Here is a 22,580-nt window from a genome sequence, read left to right on the forward strand (position 1 = left end):
ATATATATATATTGCTTTGTTAAATAATTATGGTGTATCGCTATACCCAAAATTACCCAACAATAAAATAATTCATATTAGCTCAACCTGAACCGGCTACAACATAAAAAATATTCTTTACTATTTTTTGCATCAGTAAGAATGATTCAAACCCCATAATGTACACATCTAACAAACAGGATTATATGCTTTTACTTTTGATGTTTTAAGTATATTTTTCAGTAAATGTATCCATCATGATCATGCACGGTTACTGTTGTATTGACAACAGCGCCTCCTGGTGTATGTAGCGGGGATCGAACCGGCCAGCACTACCACATCAGTGTGAAGATGGCGGAGGGCGAATTGAACGTGGACAGCCTCATCTCTCGGCTCCTGGAAGGTGAACACTTTGAATAATGTCTCTAATGTTTCACAGAGTTAGCTGTTTGTGTTCTCTAAGCTTGGTCCGATATGTTTTCTGTAACTACCGCGGTTGCCTCTGCACACGCAGTGAAAGTGTTAGCATGTGGGGCTAACGCCAGCCAATTGTAACGGTGTATCTCCGGCTAGCTGTTAGCTGGCCGTGTTTATAAACACAGCAGTGAACGCCTACATTTCTCAGTTTTCGCAGTTATGGTAACATTACTCCAAATAAGTAATACTGCTGTGTCGTAGTCTTCACTTAAGCATGTATTAAAAGTTGTTGGTGTGTTCGGGTTTATTTAATCTCCAAATGATGAAGGGCTGGAACTATCCTGACTCCTGTCCGTTTTAACATACAGTCTATGGTTTTAACATTAAAATGCAACGCATGAACATGTTGTCATGGCAGTGACGGTCGGAACTGTTACGCACTTTTAATGTTAAATAAGTTAATATATTTAAAACAAAATAATGTGTTTAACATCAATTTTTACCAGCATCCCAGTCCATACATTGTTCAATATCCGCGGTGCTGTAATTGTTTGTTATACTTTACTGTTTAATTTCTGTTCACGTTACATTAAGGTAAATTACCATCTTGGAAGAGTTGTTACATCTATAGAAAAGGAGCTACATTTAAAATATAGACAGTAACATGGGTAAACATTTTGTTTGGATGCCCTTATCACTATATCTTAGACCAATTTGTATTGTGACGTAGTTTGCTTTTTGCTAAGCAACTTTTATGTCTGTAGGTTTGTAGCTGTGTTTAAAGGGCATATTTCTGGAATTCATTAGTATTGGTACAGGTGAATAATAAACCACAATCTCAAAACATTAAACAAGTAAGATAGACTGTATAAAAACTGGGTGTAAACCCTGACCTGTCAACACATTTAGTTTCTTATCTCCAGTTTAAAGTATGTCATTTTGTGTTGCTTTGTTTACAATCTCATTATTGCTTTGGTACCTGATAAATAGGACAAAAGGGATTTTTTTTTGGTATGTAAGGAGTCGGACTAGGTTTTGGCAATGAGACGGATGTACAAACATCATTTTTGTGTTGGCCGTCCTCCTGCTCAGGGAGTTTTCTGATCCCCTGTGATATGTGCTTTGAGTCGACCAGACCACTAAGGCAAAATCAGCCGTCCTTGGCATACTTTCCACCAGTATCTGTGACTTTGTTGGAAGGATGAGACAGCAGCATGCCAGCACTGAAATGCTAAGATTGAATATTTATAGTAACGGCTGGAAAATGCCGTCACAATGCAGCTGCCTTGTGTTTCTTGCAGTCTCAATTTCATGTTAACATTGCTTTTAAATGGTGGAATCATTTAAAAATAAGTACCATTACGTCACAGCCTGCAATCATCTTGTTTACTCCTCTCAACACACTTATTTATTTTCTACTGGAAACCTTATTGATCCCTTCACACTGAGTTTTCCTTGTTTCTCAGATTGAACCACAGTGACTTGTTGTTTGTTGTTCATATTTTGAATGGAATTGGCACCTTTCATAGATGGTCAGTTTTTCTGTGATCTTGTTGAGCACGATATTGTGTTGTTGTTGTTTTTCTATTTTCACGCCTTTTCAAACAATGATGCCTAATTCCTTGGATGATAATCGTTTTATAGGCTCCTTACATAATTGTTCAGCTTAGTAGTTGTTGGGGTTAGTTTACACCAGGATTTGGATAAAGCACATGTGCAAATAATTTATGATTATGTTAAATATCCAATATAAAATATACTTTTTTGATTGTTTTGGGTCAAGTTGTAGTAGTTCCATTTGGAAGTCTTTTTGCTAGTTAGTTAGTTACTGTGATGGGTTTTTTGTTTAGTGGATTAGTTTGGATCAGTGACTGAAGAAATAACAATTCTAAAGGGTTTAGTGGTTTAAGCCCAAAACATTAAGCCTGATAATTATTTAACATTTCAAAGCCAGGTTTGGGAATTGTTTGTACTTTTCTAAATCCAGCTTTTTATTTGTCAGTATATGATATATGTTTTGTATGTCTGTATTGATTAAGGACATTTTCTACCAGCTGCACATGATTACCTCCGAAACTCTGACTGTATTTTTGTTTATAAAGCCCTATAGTGGAAGATGTAACAACCTGTTTTGGTCATTGTTGTTCATTTTTCTTCTGATATTCAGCACATTGTCAACACAACAAGAGAGTAAAAAATCCCTTGTCCTAAGTCTTTAAACCAGATCATTTGTATGTGAGTCTTGAGCCCTTGTTTGTTATCCCAACCAACACATAGCTTATTGTACATTTTGCTGTCTGAGAAATGTCGGTCTTGAGGAAAGGCCAAGTGTTAGTGAGAGTGCTTATTCATGGGAATTAAAGGTCCCATGACATGGCCATTTCTACTGATCATAATTCCATTGTTGAGGTCTACTAGAATAGATTTACATTGTTCAATTTTCCAAACTCACGGTTTCTCATACAGCATCTCTGTATAGCATGTGTATTCACTCTCGTTGGAGCTCCTGCCCCCCCTCCCTATGAGCCCACTGTGCTCTGATTGGTCAGCTCGCCCACTCTGTTCTGATGAGTCCACCACCGTTACAGCGGAACATCAGTGATTATGTGTTACAATGGCGTTAGCAACCAGAAAATGACACCAGCAATGACAAACAGATGAGAATGCTGCGTGAGGTCTGGGTGCCGTGTTGGCGGGAGATTGCGGGGCTCGCTGCTGCGGACAGTGTGAGCTGGATTACTGGGGTCGTTTCTTGAAAACACACACTCACAGCCTGGCTGTCAGTTTGTTTGTGTGCTCAGGCTAAGTTCAGGCTGAGTTTCGTGGTGTATCGCTGAGTTCACGTTGATAAATCCACAGGGCCGGTGTGTGTGTGAGGAGCTCCACTTGGAACTGGGCATGGTTACGTCACCATACTCGGGAAGAAAAAAATGAAAAAGAAAAATCTCCAACGAGGCGTTCTGGGGCAGCATAGACAGGTATTTTCTGTGTTAGAGTTTTACTCGCTACAGGGTGTACTTTGAGGGTTTGTGACTCTGCAGACCGTTTACATGCAGAAAAAGCTACATAACACACAAGGGGACGGGTAATAACCGGAAAAGCATGACATGGGACCTTTAAAACTTGTCGTCACACACACAAACAGAGGTTTGGTATATTGGTTGCAAATCCTTGTCCTTGCTTCATTTTACCCTTTGCCCCTCAATGTTCTTAAGAACTAATCTCTTTCAAAAGTGCCAGGCTGCAGAAGTGGGAACTGAAAGTTCAGTGTTAAAGCAGGGCATCCGAATTTACCTCGCCCGGCCGCTGAGTGAACAGCCCTACTTCTGCAATTTCATGCTTCACCCAATGCGGCACACGCGTATGAAACAGATACATTAGATGGGTGATAAAAAAAAATGTAATAGTGTGAAATGGATGGTGTAAAGCAACACTTGGTTAAGGTTGGTGGAGCCCTAGAATAGTTATTGGCTCTCAGTTTGACCATCTGTGAGGATCCATGTTTCTCTGGTTCACTCGCCTCTCTCAGATTTTGTTGGATTACATGACTAATGGGCTGCTGATAGTGAGTGCAGTGTGTAAGCAGCATGTGAGTACAAAAATGCATGCACTAAGCTTTAGGACTGGCTCACTAATACATCAGCTAAACCATTTTGAACTGTTTTCTTTTTGGTCATTCTATAATTTGTTATTCTATAAGGATTAAGTACAAACAATTTAAAAGTAACGTCTCTCTCACTAACATGCGTTTGTTTCACTGGGCTCAGCTATGCTTTATTGGGATCTTTAGTGGGCGTCAAGCTTTAAGGCAATTCCAAAATAGTTAGTTATTACATAATCGCTCAGTCAGGGTTTCCACAGTCAGTGGTTCATCTTTCACACAGTGCTTTGATTTGCTTTTTGTGAATTCAAACTGAGATTTAATCAAAGATTGCTATATTATAATATTACCATTTACTATATGCATAATTGAATTCAGTGTCAAAGCACTGTTCATCTCTGTTATGCCCCCACTATTGTTATGGTAATGCCTGACCACTTTATTAAATCAATGAATAATCCTAAAAAAAGGTAACTAGTGTGATGTAGACACTTCTGACACTCCTCTTAATATGCGGTAAAAGCCTGAGAGCAACGTTTTGCCTAGTTATAACAGGATGTAACTGATAGTGTGCTTTTTACTAAACTGTACTAAACACGCTGTCCAAATATTAAACACATAAAGTGTAGAGTTAGAAACTAGATCGAAATTATGCACGCCACAAGGCTCTATAGCAAGGCAGGCAGTTTTCATGTCAAATCTCACTCTTCATATCTCTGATTTCTTTTGCCTGCTGACTGTATCCAACGTTTGCAATTCTCACTTTTCTTTTCATCATTGTAAGATAAATCTGTTCCAAGAGCTGTGGCATAACGCCAGAAAGTAGGCTTAAGCTAACGGTGCAACTACACAGCCAATCAACCCACACCGTGCTGAAGATGCAAGCTGCACTAGTATATGCAGTGGATGATACTTAGCAGTTATAAGCTACAAAACTATTACGTACACATCTCATCAGATTTTAGAATTATTATGTGATGATTCTCCTGACGGTGTTCTTTTTTAACCTTAGGTGAACATTTATTGTACCATGGCCTGCATTCTGATGAAGTTGGCGGTTGCTGATTCTGTCGTATTAACACTGACAATGATGCTAACAGTTACTAACGTGTCTTTTCTCTCCTCTCCAGTACGAGGATGTCGCCCAGGAAAGATAGTCCAGATGAGCGAGTCAGAGGTGCGAGGCCTCTGCATCAAATCCAGGGAGATCTTCCTCAGTCAGCCCATCCTGCTGGAGCTCGAGGCTCCGCTGAAGATCTGTGGTCAGTGCTGTTCATCTCTGACCCTCATCTCAATTGTTTATTTAGCCTCCTTCTTTCCCTCACTCGCGTCCCTTCCTTGCGTCTTACAGTGATGCAAATTAGTCGCTTTTCGGCGCCTCCCGCTTTTTTAACGCTGATTTGGGTGACTTGTGTAATTCGTGGAGAAGAGTTTTCGTTTTGGGGGTCGGTCCGTCCGTCAGTCCGTCCGTCAGTCCGACGGACGGACATCTTCTCACTTCAAAAAAGAAGAAGAAATCTAGACCGCAAAATAATTAAACAAGCGAGTGCCTTTTCCAGTGTTTTTCCTGGCCAAGGACAGGTTCCTTGAACACAACACGAGCGTAACGTGTCTTCACGTGGTATATGTCTCGTCTGAAAGGAGTGTAGACTGGTTAGCTAGCTAGCTATGCTAACGAATTTAAAGAGCTTTTCTACAACCAGGTGGAAGAGAGCTCTCTCCTGAGAGGCTCAAATAACCTCAGCTCAGTGAGGTTAAGGCACACCTTGATATGATCATTATAGTTATTAGAGACATTAGAGACTAAATGAAAAACAGGTATCAAATACTATATGACAGTAACAAAAAAAGTTTTTTAAAAGGGGAGTGATTTGAAAATATCCAAAAAGAAGAATCTGCTTACAGTTCTGTTTCATAAGGGTGTTGAGAGATGTATCCATAGATCTCCCAATGTTGCTCTCAAAGTGCACCAAGTTGATGCTTTTACCTTCAATATTTAAAAAAAAAAATCTTCCCGGGGGAGCATGCCCCCGGACCCCCCTAGAGGAGGTTAGGTCCCCGCCCACTTAAATCATGTTCAGATGGATAGGATACTAAATACATTTGCACACATCTTGTGTCCATATCTTTCTGTTTTGGTGGTCATGCCACACCGTGCACATGCATGCATACGTGAGTCATGGTGAGATATCTGGATTAAGAGGTTGCTTTTTCTTTGCACAGCATGAAAGAAAGGCCAAATGAATGGGCTGTGATTTTAGTTTTTTTAAGCAGAGGTTGAGTTCAATAATTTGTACGACCCTCGGAGGATGTTGTAAAAATTGAAAGGAAAAAGGTTCCCCTCCCCTGCTGTAAATAATAATAAAACCCCTTGATTTATAACTTAACATCTCTGTCTCCTATTGATCTGAGTATATTATAAAGAACAGTTAATTGAAGCATTATAGCACAGGCCTTTGTCAGATGGTATATTACGCTGTTTTTTTTCTGCCTCGAATAGTTCTCTCTTTTTTCACCATACCTGTGTTTGCATCACTGGTCTTAGCTCCGCCTCCGTAAGACGAGGAGTCCTCAGGTATGAGTTTGGATGTCCTCGTTCACTCAAGCGTCTCCATAAACAACGCCCTTTACTTCTGCTGTGAACAGTCCATCACCTGTCACTGGACTTCCCTCCACATAAATCCCTTCAAACCCGGAATTCAGTTTTCTCATTGAAATGATTTCGTCCATCTCTTCCATTCATCTCTTTTATCATAGTTTTCTATGTATTATTTTCGGTCCTGTATTTGTTTTTCCAGGTATAACATTTCATTTCAGTTATAATTATAATCATAACAATAATAATAATTGATGGATTCATTTCATTATGGTATTTGAGCTTGTTTCAGATCAACTTTTGTATTGGATGTTATTTAATTTGTCCTACAGAAGAGAGACAAATCACTCAAATATGTATTAGTTATGCTACCCGTATTTTTATATCCTAAATGTTTGACGTTCTGTGGGTCTACCACACATGCATCAAAAACCACAAGTAAGAACTGTAAGTTATTATTTTATAATCAAAACATTATTATTGAATTTGAAAGTATATTTTATAGAGTATGATCTCCTCATTCGTTTAAGAGATTTATATATTTTACTCTTAATGAAGCACTTTAAACATTGAATGACTCTGATCCTCCTTTATTAACGGTAAGAACAGCTGCAGAGGCTGTGCAGCTGGGGGCGGAGCTCTGATGCGCGAGGAGTGAAAACACTTCCGCGTAGTCTGCTCTCGTGTATCCTCCCTTTCGTCCCTCACCCCTCCTCGACTCCTCCATGTGCATTTAAGCGATTGGGACGTCCTTCAACATGGCGTGTCTTGATCGATTTCCGGGTCGAGGAGGGACATTGAGATAAACCTATTGTTTAATTCTCATTTCCTCACAACGTCATGTTAGTTTTAGCTTTCGTCACCCTCTATATAACATATGGCGCACGTTCACATATTGTGTACCACTGTTGTACAAACATAGTATGGACAGACGGTAAAGCAATTCATGTTTGCAAGCGCACTCCCTCACAACAGTTGAAATGCTACCACTATCACTTTCTCTTGCTGGCTCCTGCACATCTCTGCAAACTCCCACATGCTTTATCTCTTCCCTCCTGAGTATCGCTCTAATGCAAACAGCTCTGTCTAATATACGTGCCGGTTCCTCAAAAGTACAGTACACAAGCTCACATATACAGTATATACCCTCAGGCTCACACACAGTTCACGTGTGGCTGTTCTCTCCTTCCCACACATATTTACTTTCAGATTGTTGTTATGTAGGTCTAATAATATGTCAAACTAAGGTATCAAATATTGTATTCAAGTAATGAATGTCACGTGAAGCAACATTTCCATAGATATTGTTTCTTCAAATTGACAGTATAATGTTTCAATATGTAGGCATCTGAATCATTGTCTGGACTCATCCATGCAGACCTAACCCATGCGCATTACTCTCAAATATGTATGAGTTTGAGGTAGTGCTATTTGTCACTGTGTGCAGTTTCTTTATCTCTCCTTTACTTTCTCTGTATTGTTGCTGAACCCCTACCCCCAGACTTGCTTTCAACCCGCGGCTGTGAGGCCTTTAGGAGGACCAGCACTGAATATAAAGACCAAACAGTGAATCCTTTAATTATTTACAGAGGCCACATGGATCAGGTTCTGCGCCTCCTCTCCTTCACAGTAACTTTAATACCACAGGCATACTTTTGCCCGTGTGTGCATTTATTGTCTAATTGTTTCTCTATGAGTTTGACTTAAGATGAAGTGTTGTATACATTCATTCATGAGGTGATATTTCACATTATACTCGTACATATAGCATGAAATTGCATTTCTAGGAGTAGGTATCAGTCGGAGTAGGTTCCTTTAGTTATTTAAAAATGCGAAAGTCATGCCATCTAAAAAGCCAGACTAGATTACAGTTAGGGACTGTAGCCTGTTTGATGAGTGTTTTTGTGTTTACTTGTTTTCATCGTGTAATGTGCTCTGAGCAGTATTACTCAGTGTTTTCCTCACACCACTGATGTGTTTTTATGTGGGCGCTTTGAACCTGGTAAATTATCTGACTACACAAGGTCATGCAACACTGCACTTTAATTACAGCTTTGTTTTTGGAGTACCTGTGATCTGATGCTACGATGTTAATGCAATGGCCATTACATTGTGCATGTTTGTGTTTTTTCACTATGACTGATATCATTTGTCTATTAGATCTTTCAGAGAATGTCAGCATGGTTTTGGACGTTACTCTACCACACATGGGTGCACACGAGATGCACTGTCAGGGTTTTATTATCACCGTTGCGGGAGATACATTGTGTTTATAACACTGACCTGAGCTTCATCTTTCAGCCTTTTGCTTAGCTGTTTAAACCCTAAATCTCTGGGCTGCTATTCTCAGACTGTAAAAACTGCAGATGCAGTGCTGAGTTAATAATTCACTGTCATCCTACAATTCCTTGTGAGAGGGTAGGCGGGGGGGGGGTCTGCCCCGTAGGAAGTAATGCCAGTCTTTGTGAAGCTCACAGATTCATATTCAGTCATGCAGCAACTTTTACTGTGGAGATGAGGATAGTTAGGATGGTAACACTAACCTGCAGTCCCGTTTAGAGGCACATATTTTCAAACAGCCCGCAAATTAAATGTTAGTTTGTAATTTAGCCTTACAAAGTTCACCCCCCCCCAACTGTCTCTGCAGAGATTACAGTCTGTGTTGCCATTGGTACCAAATGCAGCTTTGTGTGTAAAGCGAATTGTTTATGCCTTATGCCCATTTCTGTTTTGGTGCGGGCACAGACAAGCGTTATGGTTTTGTGTGTGTTGTATTTACTCTGTTGTTTAGTATGTGTTGTTTTCAGCCCACAAAACGAACCATCTTAAAGTATTTTCGTGTTTTTATGTAGCATTTGTACCCTTTATCAGTCTTCAGATCTGGTCCCAGCATTACCCAGACCAACACACTGCAGACTTAGACACATGAAATAAAATATGACTAATTTTGTCACTGATCTTAATTGGCAAACAAAAAGAGGTATATAAAAGTCGTGTAGCTATAAAACGGAAATATTGGAAAACATCTCTGACACAGGGTTGCCTGCTTTTCACCTACCATAACCTATTTACTGTCCAATAAGGAGTTAAAACTAAAATTAGGGTTTGAAAACGGCAACAAGAGTAAGAGTCATTTTAAAAGCGTTCCTGTTTTCATTCTGACAGATTGTTACCTGGACTATTCTGCTGGAGCACTGCATTAATATGTCAAAGCTTGTTTTATTGAAGTCTTGACATTGTATTATTAATGTGAAGTAGGGGTGTAACGGTTCACAGAAGTCACGGTTCGGTTCATACCTCGGTTTGGGGGTCACGGTTCGGTACGGGTTCGGTACAACAAGGAAAAGCAAAGAAAAGTCCCAAATGCATAATTTTTTTTGCTGTTATTTATTTTTAACAGTCGTACAAGTTTTGTTATGAAAATAAGGAACTCTAACATTTGGAATCATTAACTGTATTACAGTTAAAAACAAACCACAAACAGTAACACACACACTCAGATGGCCATATTATTTATTAGCTGATGTCAAACTAAAAGGTTAAATAAGCTGTACAACTAAAAAGAATGTCTTGAAAATATTAAAATAAATAATAATAAAGTGTTTCAATAAAAGGCAATACAGAACTGTATAACATCTCCTGATGTCAAAATATAAAATAAATACAATGATAAATATAAAACAAAATATAATCTGTACCTTAAGGAGCAATGTCTAACATGTGTAATTAACTTGTGTGTGAGGCCATTATGCCTAAATAAAGGTACTCAAGCTTTACTCTATTTTCAAGTTGTTCTTCAAAAAGATGAGTTTGTCTACGTTGTCAGTAGTGAGGGCAGATCTGTTGGCGGTAACTATGTCACCTGCCGTCGAGAAAACCCTCTCGCTGGGGACTGAGACTGACTCGGATGTGATTGAGCATGTTTGATGTGTTACCAATAGCATACCGCACCGCTGTCGAACAACGCCGACACACCGTCCTCGTCCGATCCACAACTCGCACCCCATCATTGTTGTAGTCCACAGGGAACCCGAAATGTTCCCACACACCTGATTTAAAAGAAGCAGGTGGGTCTTCTAGCTCCTGTGTGTTGTGTGAACTCGCCATAGCTACTAACTTTTCTTCTTCATGTATTGTGTTCGTTTTGTTGTGTTTTGTTCTTGTTCTTCATTTGTTATTTACGGGCGGCTGGCTTTTAGGCGCAATACCGCCCCCTGGATTATATATAGTGTAATACTGCCCTGAGTGACAGACTTTTTTCCCACTCGTAAAAAAAGGCGTATTCGCCGTGTGACTGCATGTGCCGAACCGTGACGGTACGCGGCGAATACAGATACCGTTACACCCCTACTGTGAAGGATTGAGAATTTGTTAACATTACCAGCACTTGCATCAAAACTCTGTATGGCAAGCTGGGGCTGCGTGTCCAGGGCAAAGGAAATGATTGATGGTGAAACACAAATCCACTGCTGAGCACAACAGGAGTTAGACTTCAAACATACAGAACTGTTCCTCAAATCGTTCTTTTGCACGGAAAAAAGTGTGTTTTTGCATGCCATCCTGAGGCACAGGCCAAAATAAGTACAAGCCTGTTGCCGTGTAGGTTAGATGCCAGCTGTGGTTTGGGTTACGGTGTCTACAGACAGGCAACATGAAGTAGAAAAATCAATGCCAGCCACTCATTATATAAAGTTGCATATCTTTTTGGTCAATTTAATCTCGGAGCGAGACGGCTGTGCAGCTTAACATTTTAATTTGTACCTGGTGCCATATTGTGATGCAGCATTGCCATAAAGAAATGGTGCCACATGAATTCCTATTTTGGTCACAATAAAGCCTGTTATTATTGTCTTACTGTTTCTGGTGATACTCACTGCTTTTGTGTCTGAAACACTTAACCCAGATTAGAGCAGCTCTTGAATTAGTGCGAGAGGACATAATAAGAAGCAGGTCTTGGCTAAGCGCTGAAGAGAGTCTTCTGTCAGAGATCCTGTGCTCTGATAGGCAGCGCTGTGCTGGAGCAGCTCGTGACTGATGTCAAACAGAGACAAGGTTGACCCTGAGTCCTGACACAGTTGTTAAAATTAAACGTCAGTGTGTCCCTTAGGATTTCTTCCAGCGGAGGAGGTACCTTTTCAAGCTGCCAGAAGATATTTGAGCACATATCCTGACATGAGAAGAGCTTTGGACAAATATTTGTCCAATTGAAATGAAATGCTTCCAGACTTCTTCTTCCTCTCTCCTGTCCTGTTACTCTGCCAAATCCGTCTTTGTCCTGTTCTCCTTCTCTTTCCATACTTTCCTGTCTAGCTTGCGATATCTGTCGTCCTGTCTAATAATGAAAAACATGGAATAAAGGTACTCGATTAAGCAATGTAAAAGAATGGATGATTTTTAAACACTCACACTAGGCAGTACATTTCAAATTCAGGAGACAAAATACCAAGTACCAACTTTATCATGACCATCATAAGCCCTAATATGTGGTTTGGATACTAAACATGTTTTACTTCTTTGTTAGCTCCTGCATTAGCTTTGGTTATATTCTAAAATGTTTCATGATTACTACTTTTCTACTCTAACAGCACCGTTTTTGTTAACCTCTTCTCTTTGACGACAGTTACTTTAATAAAGCAGCCTTTCATTGTGACTGCACTTACAGTAAATGGTCAAACTAACCCCTTTTTCTCTCGCCCCCTTTTTTAGGTGACATCCATGGGCAATACACAGACCTACTGAGGCTGTTTGAGTATGGGGGTTTCCCTCCAGAGGCCAACTACCTTTTCCTGGGTGACTACGTGGACAGAGGGAAGCAGTCCCTGGAAACCATCTGCCTTCTGCTGGCGTACAAGATCAAATACCCAGAGAACTTCTTCCTGCTCAGGGGCAACCACGAGTGCGCTTCCATCAACCGCATCTACGGCTTCTACGATGAGTGTACGTTCAATTAAACCCACCTTGAATACTGTACCCAAAGTTTGCCTTGATGCACATATGTAGCTTGATTTTAATAGATTGTTTGCATATGTGTTCCTGCAGGCAAGCGTAGGTTCAACATTAAGTTGTGGAAGACCTTCACCGACTGCTTTAACTGCCTCCCTATCGCTGCTATCATTGATGAGAAGATCTTCTGCTGCCATGGAGGTACAGCAACTGTTCACATTCGTTTTTTCTCGCCTTGGTCGTTTTTTTTCTTCTCCTGATTGAGATATAATTGTACTTGAAATATAGCTTTACATTTGACATAACTTTTTAGGGCTATCGCCTGATTTGCAGTCAATGGAGCAGATTCGCAGGATCATGAGGCCAACAGACGTGCCTGATACAGGTAGTGTGTGTGTGTGTGTGTGTGTGTGTGTGTGTGTGTGTGTGTGTGTGTGTGTGTGTGTGTGTGTGTGTGTGTGTGTGTGTTGTGTGTGTGTGTGTGTGTGTGTGTGTGTGTGTGTGTTGTGTGTGTGTGTGTGTGTGTGTGTGTGTGTGTGTGTGGTGTGTGTGTGTGTGTTCTGTGTGTGTGTCGATGCTGTGTTGTGTGGGTGTGTTTGGTGTGATGTAGTGTGTGTGTGTGTGTCTCTTTTTTTTTCGGGGGACCTATCATGCAAGCACTTTGCGTCTTTTCTACCTGATTCTGTGTCCCCGGTGTTCCAGGGAACTCACCAAGTGTCGAAGAAATACAACCCTCTCTTATTTTCCTACATCACCCAAATCTCTAAAAAAGGGGGCTGCAACGGATCTGATACAGATTTTTGAACACTTTACTGACCGTACAGTAAGTGGTTGCTACGGGCTATTGGTCATATCCTCCACCTATCAGGGGAATGAGAGGTTGGGCCATGGCCGGCCATTGCTGCTCGAAAAGCGCTGGAGACGCCTGTAGTACATATGCCAGGCCTGCAAGTGACGCTGTAGTCTGCCACAAAAGCAACGAAGAAGACTTCCCTTGCATGGTTGCCATGGTTGCCCTTCTGTTTATTCTCCGCTGTGGCTCTTTTTCTCCCTCCCCGAGGCAAGCTTTTGCACCTCCTGCTTTAAAACAAATGAATAATGACTCTATATAATCATATGTAAGGGATAATGTGCAGCGACGCGGTCATTATGGGGAAAAGAACACCGACAGGCTGATCAGGAGCCCGACGCGAAGCGGAGGGATCTAGATCGGCATGAAGGCACATTATGCAATGTGCACATTATCCCACTTATTACATGGCCACATTCTCGACAAAGTCACGACATGACTCCCAATATTAATTGAAATAGTTTTATGGATTTTGAAAATGCTTTTATTGATTTAAAAAATAGTTGTATGTATTGATTTAAATTGACATGCATCCGCTAAGAAAAATAGTCCGTTGTTACGGTTTGAACTAACGTAACAACGGCAGGAACTGCTTCGATAGTGTTTTTGAGGAGCTTTTTGATTACAGATTTGAAAACATCGCTCCTTGCTTTAAAAGTAGCACAATTCATGATGTCAAACCTTGGAAAGTATCTAGATATCCCTGCCCTAATGCAAAAGTAACTGGCAACTGAATATGTGTCGCCGTTTGATGTCTATGTCTGGACCGCTGCGTAAAAAGGAGGGTTTCTGCCCCGTTACTTCTCTTCTTACTTCTATAAGAATAAAACACGGTGGACGAAGATCTCTTTTTCTCCCCGCTGCAGCCTAGCAGCTGATCTCAGAGCACTGTGGTCAGCTGCAGCTCACAGAATCAGCCCCCTGCAAAAACAGCGCTGGAAAGAGCAAATGGAGCGAAATGAGGCATGGCTAAAATGCAGGATCTTTTTGGTATTTTGAAAAAAAAACTATATTTATATACTTTATATAGGTATGGCCCTACAATATATTGTTCAAATATAGCATGATATGTCCACTTTACTTAAGTACATGCTCATACTTGGTATACGTTTTCTTGAATGAATGTTTGTCACATCAGTAGATATTCTGTCCTGCATCAGTCGGATCTAAAGCCACTTCTTCCTCTCCTTTCGACTCTTACCTAATTATGTCTCTCTTTCCTCTCATGTGTGTCTCAGGCCTACTGTGTGACCTCTTGTGGTCGGACCCAGATAAGGATGTACAGGGCTGGGGAGAGAACGACCGCGGGGTCTCCTTCACCTTCGGAGCAGATGTGGTCAGCAAGTTCCTGAACCGCCACGACCTGGACCTCATCTGCAGAGCCCACCAGGTAATTATGAAGGGAGTTGGATGGTATAAATTAAAAGTGCATGGCAAGCAAACTTGGAGACTTAAAACAGTTTGGCCATGCACTTTACTTATAGTGGACTTCCATTAGTGTGTGTGTGTCTTTGGAACAAGTAAATACTGTGGAGGAAACACAAGCTAAACCACATTATTAATAGGCCTGCTACAGCAGTCTAGCCCAGTGTATTTCTCCCCCATGAATCATTCATTATTACTTCATTTTGCACTCAGTTATTGTCAATCAACTTTTTTGCTGAACCAAGATAGAACAGAGAATAAGAACCTGCTGTTTGCAAGACACTGGCAACATGTTTATTAAGAATACAACAGAATAGTATCTATGGTGTCACCCAGGAACAAAATGAACACAAAAACATGTGCTCAAGATAAAAGCTTCACATGAAACAGGACATATTTCTCAATTGTAAAACAGTCCTTTCATTTATATCCATGGTGTACATGTACAGCCTACCTTCTTCTATTTCATTTAAAGGGAGCAACTCGAACTCATGAAGGAGGGGTTGTGTTTTATTGACCCAAAACAATTTGTTTTCAAAAGTAGAATGTATACATTGGCTGTTTTGGCTCTGCGTTGGGTGCTTTGTAATGATTCAGATGTAGGTGGTTGTGGACACATGACAATTATAGCAGAGTAGGTTTCTGAAATCAGCTGGTTCTGTGTGTGTTTATCGATCGCTGTAGGCGGTGGAATAATGTCCCGTGTCTTCTAACAGGTTGTGGAGGATGGCTATGAGTTCTTTGCCAAACGCCAACTGGTCACACTCTTCTCCGCTCCAAACTACTGCGGGGAGTTCGACAATGCAGGCGGCATGATGAGTGTGGATGAATCCCTCATGTGCTCCTTCCAGGTATTCTAACAAACCATTATAACACCTTTTTGATATTTAAACTAAACTTCATCTCAGAAACACTCACATTTTCTCTCTCTGTTTTTTTAAAGATCCTAAAGCCCTCGGAGAAGAAGGCCAAGTATCAGTACGGTGGTGTAAATTCTGGTCGTCCCGTCACCCCACCCCGCACCGCCCAAGCCCCTAAGAAGAGGTGAACGCACCGCCTGATCTCTCACCCGCTCCGTCCCTGGTCTGCCATCATGGCGACCCCTGTAACTCCCCTGTATAGCGAAGATACAGGGCTTATCTAATTGCCCAAATCTTTCTCCTCTTTCTTCCCCCACTCACACAACCTTCCCAAAATCCACTGACAGCTCTTTTCTTAATGTGTATGTGTACATACATTTGCTGTGACCAATCTCTTTTTTTTTGCCTGTTTGTTGGTATTTTTGATATTATTAACAGAGTTTGTGGTTTTACTTCCAATGCTATTTAAAGTTTTCTGAGGTTCTGTGTTGTCTCTGCGAAGAGGGACAGAGTGATTGAGTTAGAGGAAGTCTTTTTGAGTTTGACAAAAACACAGTAGAGATTGAACATTGTTGTTGTTTTTGCCTTGACCTCTGAAAGCAGAGAAAATCCTTCCAATGTGTTACAATGAGACTGAGGTCCTTAGACACGATAACATTTCTTATATTCCGGTTTAACTGTTTGAAACATTATTACTGCGTTTGCGGTGAACTTGCGGTTGTTGTGCAAGCGAACATTTTATATAATTAACCATTGAAAAAGTGCACCTCCCTAGGAGTAGCAAGGAATGTGAAGAGACCGGCTTGAATGAAGGATAGAGGGTAAATCGGATGCTGCTGGCAGTGGACCCGCTCTCCCCAAACACAACGCCCTCTGGGCATCCATTCCTCTGCTCTGCTATGCCTCCCTGTGCCTCGACTCCACACCCACACAAAAACACGCCTCTCCTCACAAAGAGCTGCTATTGACATGGGTCTAATTATTATTTGTTTATGATTATGTTCCTGAAGTCCTCTTGATATTTGATGAAAGATGCTGAGAGTTTTTTTTCATGTCCATGCATTTAAATATGTGTGACTTGTAGTCAGTATCTTACCTGTTGACATACTGGATAAATGGTGTACTAAAAGTGTATTTGTATGAAGTTAAGGATAGAAAACATCTAACAGCACTTGAATAAAAAGCCAGCTTCACAAAATGCTCTACAGTGTTTGAATTGTTTAGGGCTGTGGGTGTAGAGTACACAACATCAAAAACATAATGAGGGAAGTTTGTTCTTGAAACTGTAGTAAGTAAAGTGCCAGCTATCCTGTCACATCACCCAGTGTGTCCTGGTAATGAGTTTGAAAGCTGGAGGAGTCAGGAGTGACAGGATCGGCCGTTATGCGATGTGACAGTGATGCCACCTGGTGTATACATACAGTAGTACAATACAAATCACAAGTGAGTTTCAAACCAGACAGCTCAGGATGGGCTTTCCATTTTATGTCCAGGAAAAAATGTTGCGAGGAGGTTCATTTTAGTCTTCTGCAAAGAAGCAAAATCGACCATTTGTGGCTAGCCGTTTCCTTTTTTCAATCTTTAGTTTGCTCTTTTTGGTAAAATGCTTTCTGTGGAATTTTTCTGTTTCATGATTCTCATTGTTTTCTTTATATTCACTTAATTTATTTCAAAATACTGATAATAAGAAAACAATGAAGTGTTACCAAAAGCTGTTTTGCAATTTGTACAAGTTTGTTTGAAACTCTATAAATCAATAAAATTGATGGAAACTAAAACTGTTGTCCCCTCTGAATTCACTCATATTTGCATGAATGCTCTGTCTTGCAAGAAATTTGAGGAATTGCAAAAATGATATATTCTTCACTTTTTATCTCAGTTTATTCAACGTTGCCCCGCAGACGTCTTTTAGCCCATTTCAGAGCACTGTGCATCGGCCCTGAATATAACCAGAGGATGATTGGCAGGATGAAACATGGCAGGCCCAGGTGGAGGTGGGCCATGACCCAGGCAAAGCAGATCCACAGTCCCATCTTTAGAAAGAGGAGAGTGTAGTAGATGATGGTTTGTGAGCTGAATGTGGAGTTGACCTGAGAAAATAAATGAAAGTAATTCATTTAACATGTATTTAAGATTTCTGCAAAAAAAACTGGTTATGATATGTTCATTTTGGGCATTTTTGGACAAACATCTTGACTAGCCAAACCTGTACATCCTGTTGTTTCACTGGATCCATCATCACATCATCGCAGTCACCAAACCTCTGGAGGCTTTGGCTCCGATAGGGCTGTCTGATAGGGCTGCTCATTTTCTTGCTGCACACTAATGGCTTTCTTGGCTTTAGTTCTTCCATATTCATGGTTTCAAGCAAATATGGAATACTATGAACAGACACATTAAAACAGACCTATTGATTGATCAAATCAACTTATTGACATGAATATTGCTGTTCCATTAGTGTCAAAACTCCAATACATGTTATGAGGTATACTTTTCTGAAGAAAACAAAATAAAACACGAACATTAACAAATGACAAAACAACAATATCCTTATTTCTGATATATTTGTAGTTTGCTTGACTTACCGTGTACACAGATTGGGCCCAATGGTCGAGATGAGCACGTTTTTAAATGTTGCAACTACAACATAAAGTTGGAATGTTTTTTTTCGAAACAGAATTGTTGTATAGTAATAAAAAACAATGTATTGGTCCTTTTAGTGATGATTCCATTGTGTAATACACCTCACCAAACAAATGGGGGCGACACGTATAATTCTCATTCAGTAAAACTGCTCCTCTCATTGTTGTTGACGCAGCTCTAACATCAGATTCATATAGAGCATGGATGTGTCGCTGCCACTGCGCATGCGCTGCTGAAGCATTTGTAGATCTGCAAACAACCGAGCCCAGAAGTGCAGGTTGTGTCCCGTCCTCTGCATCTCTTATATCTCTTACAACGAAATATTTAATGAAGAGTCGTCCGAACTGTGAAGACTGTAGTTGAGTGTTTAACACTAGAGGTTTTATTTCAATTAATAGAGTTTTATTACGAAAACAATTGAAGTGGTGTCCTGTCGGAGGATCAAGCTAATATTGTGTCACCATTGTTGTTCTAGGTTGCTGTTGACAAGTCTAAAGTTAATCGATATAGGTATGGTTGAAGTCTGGTAAGTTTAGTAAATGTGTCTTTATGCATCGCTAAACTGTATGTAAGAAGCTTTTGCTGAATTAGCACATGTGTTACTATACTGTACGTTCTGACAGCACTTCCGGCTTGTGTGTAGTCATTTAAAACAATGTAGCTAGGTTAGCTCAGTGTGCCTCTTTAATTCACAGTTTTTTTTAAGCAACTGTTATGCAATTTAAATCAACAATCAAATATTGGATTGATGCAACCTCTTACATGTAAGCATTTTGCTGCCTAACGTAAAAAACAATTACATTCTGATAGTATTTTTTCTTTATTTTCTGATATTTTTAGGGGCAAAGTTGAAGAGTTTTTAGTTGCAGCCATTTCCTTTTGTAACACACTTAAATGCATTGTTTTCTCAAACCTCCAGGCTGAACATTACCTCACTGACAGAGCATTGATGGTATCCTGTTCAGCTACAGTCCCTCACTGCTGTCTCAACAATGAACTGTGGAAAGCCTCAAGCACTGACTGAAGAATGGCAAGGTTTAGGCGCAAATCTTGCATCACATTAATTGCTTTGGTGTTGCTCGTGCTCATAGTAACAGTGGTCTTAAAGGCGCTGACACCTGAGGACTCTCCGTTCGACAACCCTGTCGGTGAACAGCCGGTCCCGGAGAGAAGGAATGAGAACCAGATCCAGAGAGAAAATGACAATAAACTTGTCCAGAGCAAAATGACTGACTCCGCTCAGTCAGACAAACTGGAGGCTGCACTGAGGAAGTTCCCTCCTCCAAACTACTATCTCCATGCCTTCTACTACACATGGTATGGAAACCCCAAGTTTGATGGCAAATACATCCACTGGGACCACCCACAGCTGCCTCACTGGGACTTAAAAGTAGCTCAGGGTTATCCACAAGCAAGACACGTCCCACCTGAAGACATTGGGGCCAACTTCTACCCCTCTTTAGGGGCTTACAGCTCCAGGGATCCCTCCATCATAGAGTCCCATATGCAACAGCTACGCACAGCAGCCATTGGTAAGATTGACATTAAACTTAACTTTGTCATCATAATTATAAAATCTGCTTTGATTGAGTTTTTTATAACATTTCAGTTTTCTTTTGTTAATGGCACACAATTTAGTTAACAAACCAACATTTAGAGTTGTGATTCCATATTAATCCATATTAACAGATACCATTAAACAGATTGTCGACATATCATTTCTGCCCCATCTTTATTACTCTGACTCATTTAATATCACTGCAGTACATGTACACTATACTGTGTTTTTTCTTAGGTGTCCTTGTTGTGTCCTGGTATCCTCCTAATATGAGCGATGATAACGGTGAACCAACGGATGACATTGTGCCTTTGCTGATGGAGGTGGCACATAAATACCATGTTAAGGTATGTATGAGGAAAGTAGTGAGTTTAGTAGCCTTTTGCTTGTAGTTATCAGCAAACTTAATATTTTGTTGTAGTTCCCTAAAATCATCAATATTTTGTGATTCTGTCATTTTTGTGTGTACAGGTAGCGTTTCACATCGAGCCGTACAAAGGAAGAGATGAAGTCAACATGTTAACTAATGTCAAATACATCATTGACAAGTGAGTGTTTCTTCACTGTTTTCAGTCAAATGTCAGCACCATAATCTCAAACTCCCTCTGGAAATCTTTCTCGATCAATAATTCTAATGTTTCTATCAGTCATTTTATTCCTTTGACATTTGTATTTCTTCCCTTTATTTCACGCCTCCTCTTCTCAGATATGGAGATCACCCTGCCTTCTTCAAGTACCGGACGAACACTGGCAAGCTTCTTCCACTCATCTATGTGTATGACTCATATCTGATGAACTCTGAGCAGTGGGGCAAACTGCTCAAACACACAGATAGTAACAGCATCAGGGACACCCCGTATGACGCCATCTTCATCGCCCTGCTGGTCGAGGAGAAACATAAGAGGGATATCCTTACTGCTGGTTTTGATGGTGTCTACACCTACTTTGCTACCAATGGGTTTTCCTATGGGTCCACTCAGCGAAACTGGGACTCCCTTAAAGCTTTCTGTGAAGATAACAACTTAATATACATTTTAAGTGTGGGCCCCGGGTACATTGACACAGGCGTTCGACCCTGGAACTTCCAAAACACTCGAAACCGCATCAATGGCAAATACTACGAGACCTCTCTGAGTGCTGCGTTACAAGCCAGGCCTGATTTCATCGCTATAACATCTTTTAATGAATGGCACGAGGGGACTCAGATTGAAATGGCAATACCAAAAACGGGTCAGACTGTGTATATGGACTACCTGCCCAATAAACCTGCAATCTACCTGGAGATAACTCGCAAATGGGCTGCCATATTTGGTGGGGAGCGACGGAAATGGCAGGATTGATCCCTGACTAAAAGCCATAGCAAATGTTAGTTCATGGTTGTATAACATAAATGAAGTTGTTGTAGTTGCAAAATGCACGATAAAATGCAAATGATGAATAGTTGTAGGAGAAAAGCTTAATGATTTTGAAAGTCACAGGCCATTGAACTCAATTATCATAATTATGGCTGCAGTGATACGTGAATTATTTACACTTGGGTAAATTATAGTTAATTTACCTGATTTCTTATTTCTTATGTTTACACATCCTTGTGTATTTTGGGAATCATAACTTAAAACAGCATGTTTTCTCACTGACTTCACCGTATCCATCTACAACTGTTCCTAGGCATGTTATGCCCTCCTGTAATCTGTGCCTGCATTAAACCTTAGAAGATTAAATAAAGTGTTTCCGGGAAAGAAAGGAAAGTAAACAAAGCAATCTGCCAGAACAAATCTGTCGTCTCACTCTGCTCCCAACTCTGCCTTAGCCCAAAAGCAATAGAAGAAATATCACAGCGTAGACCTTGATATTTGCAAAAATAATAAAACAAAAATGTAAGATGACAACAATGGGATGACAGGACAGCAGTTTGGATATGTTAAGATGCACAGTGCCCAGAGCAAGTGCAGGGAACATTTAGAAGATCTAATGTTTGGAAACTTGTTTTGTTAAAAATGTTTAGGAATGGTATTTACACTATTCTACATGCCTGTTACACATTGTCATAACGGCTGTATGCGTTAACACGTAAACACTTTTCTGATTACATTGTGGAACTTCCCTGCTGTAAAAGTAGCATTTTCGTCATTATGGTAGTGTTTCTGGCCACCTCTACACTGTGATAACCATCTGGTTGCTCACTCTGTCTGTTTTGTGGTGCTGAGTAAACAGTGTAGGCCTACAATAGGCCCTACGGAGTAGGGTCGAATGGTTACCTCCCGTGAAGGGAATATTTGCCCATGGAGGGTCGACACAGAAAGGGACAATTATTCGCGCCCGTCACAATGCCGTCTCTTTGAAACGGACATTATGGGGAAAAGTGTAATTGTGGAGAGAGATGACTTACTCTGGGATAAATGCAATCGTTTTTACTGAATGCATTTTGCCACACACAAATGACTTCTACCAACGTAAACCACCGTTCTCATGCGGAGGTCCCTGAACGCACCGCGGCCACTCTTACGAGGGCCGCGCGCCCACGTATTTACCATAGACTGTATTTAGACCTATTTAATCCTATTAACCAAGCGGCAAACTCTGGGGAAGAGCCGGAGAGTGAGAGACAGAACTGGACTCCTCACAGCAGTGAACTTCAGCACAGGCATAAAGAGTCTTTGTTTCATACTGTACAAATAATCAATAATATTGGTTTAAATAAATAAAGT

At 40.6% G+C, this 22,580-nt stretch overlaps 2 protein-coding genes across 11 annotated transcripts; both read left to right on the forward strand.

Annotated features, from left to right (window-relative positions):
- Nucleotides 1–249: 249 nt before the first annotated feature.
- LOC117553916 (serine/threonine-protein phosphatase PP1-beta catalytic subunit-like) lies at nt 250–17,449 on the forward strand. Its single transcript, XM_034228418.1, has 8 exons — nt 250–382; nt 5,128–5,259; nt 12,300–12,530; nt 12,633–12,737; nt 12,850–12,921; nt 14,625–14,776; nt 15,528–15,662; nt 15,755–17,449. Exons 1-8 carry the CDS (start codon nt 331–333, stop codon nt 15,857–15,859), a joined length of 984 nt encoding a protein of 327 aa, XP_034084309.1. The 5' UTR covers nt 250–330; the 3' UTR covers nt 15,860–17,449.
- Nucleotides 17,450–18,515: 1,066 nt separating this feature from the next.
- Nucleotides 18,516–21,961, forward strand: manea (mannosidase, endo-alpha). Of its 10 annotated transcripts, XM_034236109.1 has the most exons (7): nt 18,655–18,672; nt 18,790–18,824; nt 19,234–19,349; nt 19,423–19,846; nt 20,110–20,219; nt 20,344–20,420; nt 20,579–21,961. In XM_034236109.1, exons 4-7 carry the CDS (start codon nt 19,540–19,542, stop codon nt 21,210–21,212), a joined length of 1,128 nt encoding a protein of 375 aa, XP_034092000.1. In that variant the 5' UTR covers nt 18,655–18,672; nt 18,790–18,824; nt 19,234–19,349; nt 19,423–19,539; the 3' UTR covers nt 21,213–21,961. The 10 variants fall into 10 exon arrangements, with proteins under 10 accessions (XP_034088364.1, XP_034090503.1, XP_034091277.1 ...); XM_034232473.1 differs by lacking the exon at nt 18,655–18,672 and adding an exon at nt 18,516–18,591 and having other exon boundaries at nt 18,790–18,840; nt 19,234–19,846; XM_034234612.1 differs by having other exon boundaries at nt 18,553–18,840.
- Nucleotides 21,962–22,580: the final 619 nt, after the last annotated feature.

The sequence above is a fragment of the Gymnodraco acuticeps genome, unplaced genomic scaffold, assembly GCF_902827175.1.
Source record: "Gymnodraco acuticeps unplaced genomic scaffold, fGymAcu1.1, whole genome shotgun sequence".
Lineage (NCBI taxonomy): Eukaryota > Metazoa > Chordata > Actinopteri > Perciformes > Bathydraconidae > Gymnodraco > Gymnodraco acuticeps.

Excerpts from the sequence above, each read along its gene's own strand:
- manea (XM_034232473.1), top strand. The coding sequence starts at position 19,342 with ATGGCAAGGTTTAGGCGCAAATCTTGCATCACATTAATTGCTTTGGTG. Across the intron at positions 20,220-20,343 it reads CACATAAATACCATGTTAAG|GTAGCGTTTCACATCGAGCC; the intron begins GTATGTATGAGG and ends TTGTGTGTACAG. Across the intron at positions 20,421-20,578 it reads GTCAAATACATCATTGACAA|ATATGGAGATCACCCTGCCT; the intron begins GTGAGTGTTTCT and ends TCCTCTTCTCAG.
- LOC117553916 (XM_034228418.1), top strand. The coding sequence starts at position 331 with ATGGCGGAGGGCGAATTGAACGTGGACAGCCTCATCTCTCGGCTCCTG. Across the intron at positions 383-5,127 it reads CATCTCTCGGCTCCTGGAAG|TACGAGGATGTCGCCCAGGA; the intron begins GTGAACACTTTG and ends TCTCCTCTCCAG. Across the intron at positions 12,738-12,849 it reads GATCTTCTGCTGCCATGGAG|GGCTATCGCCTGATTTGCAG; the intron begins GTACAGCAACTG and ends ATAACTTTTTAG.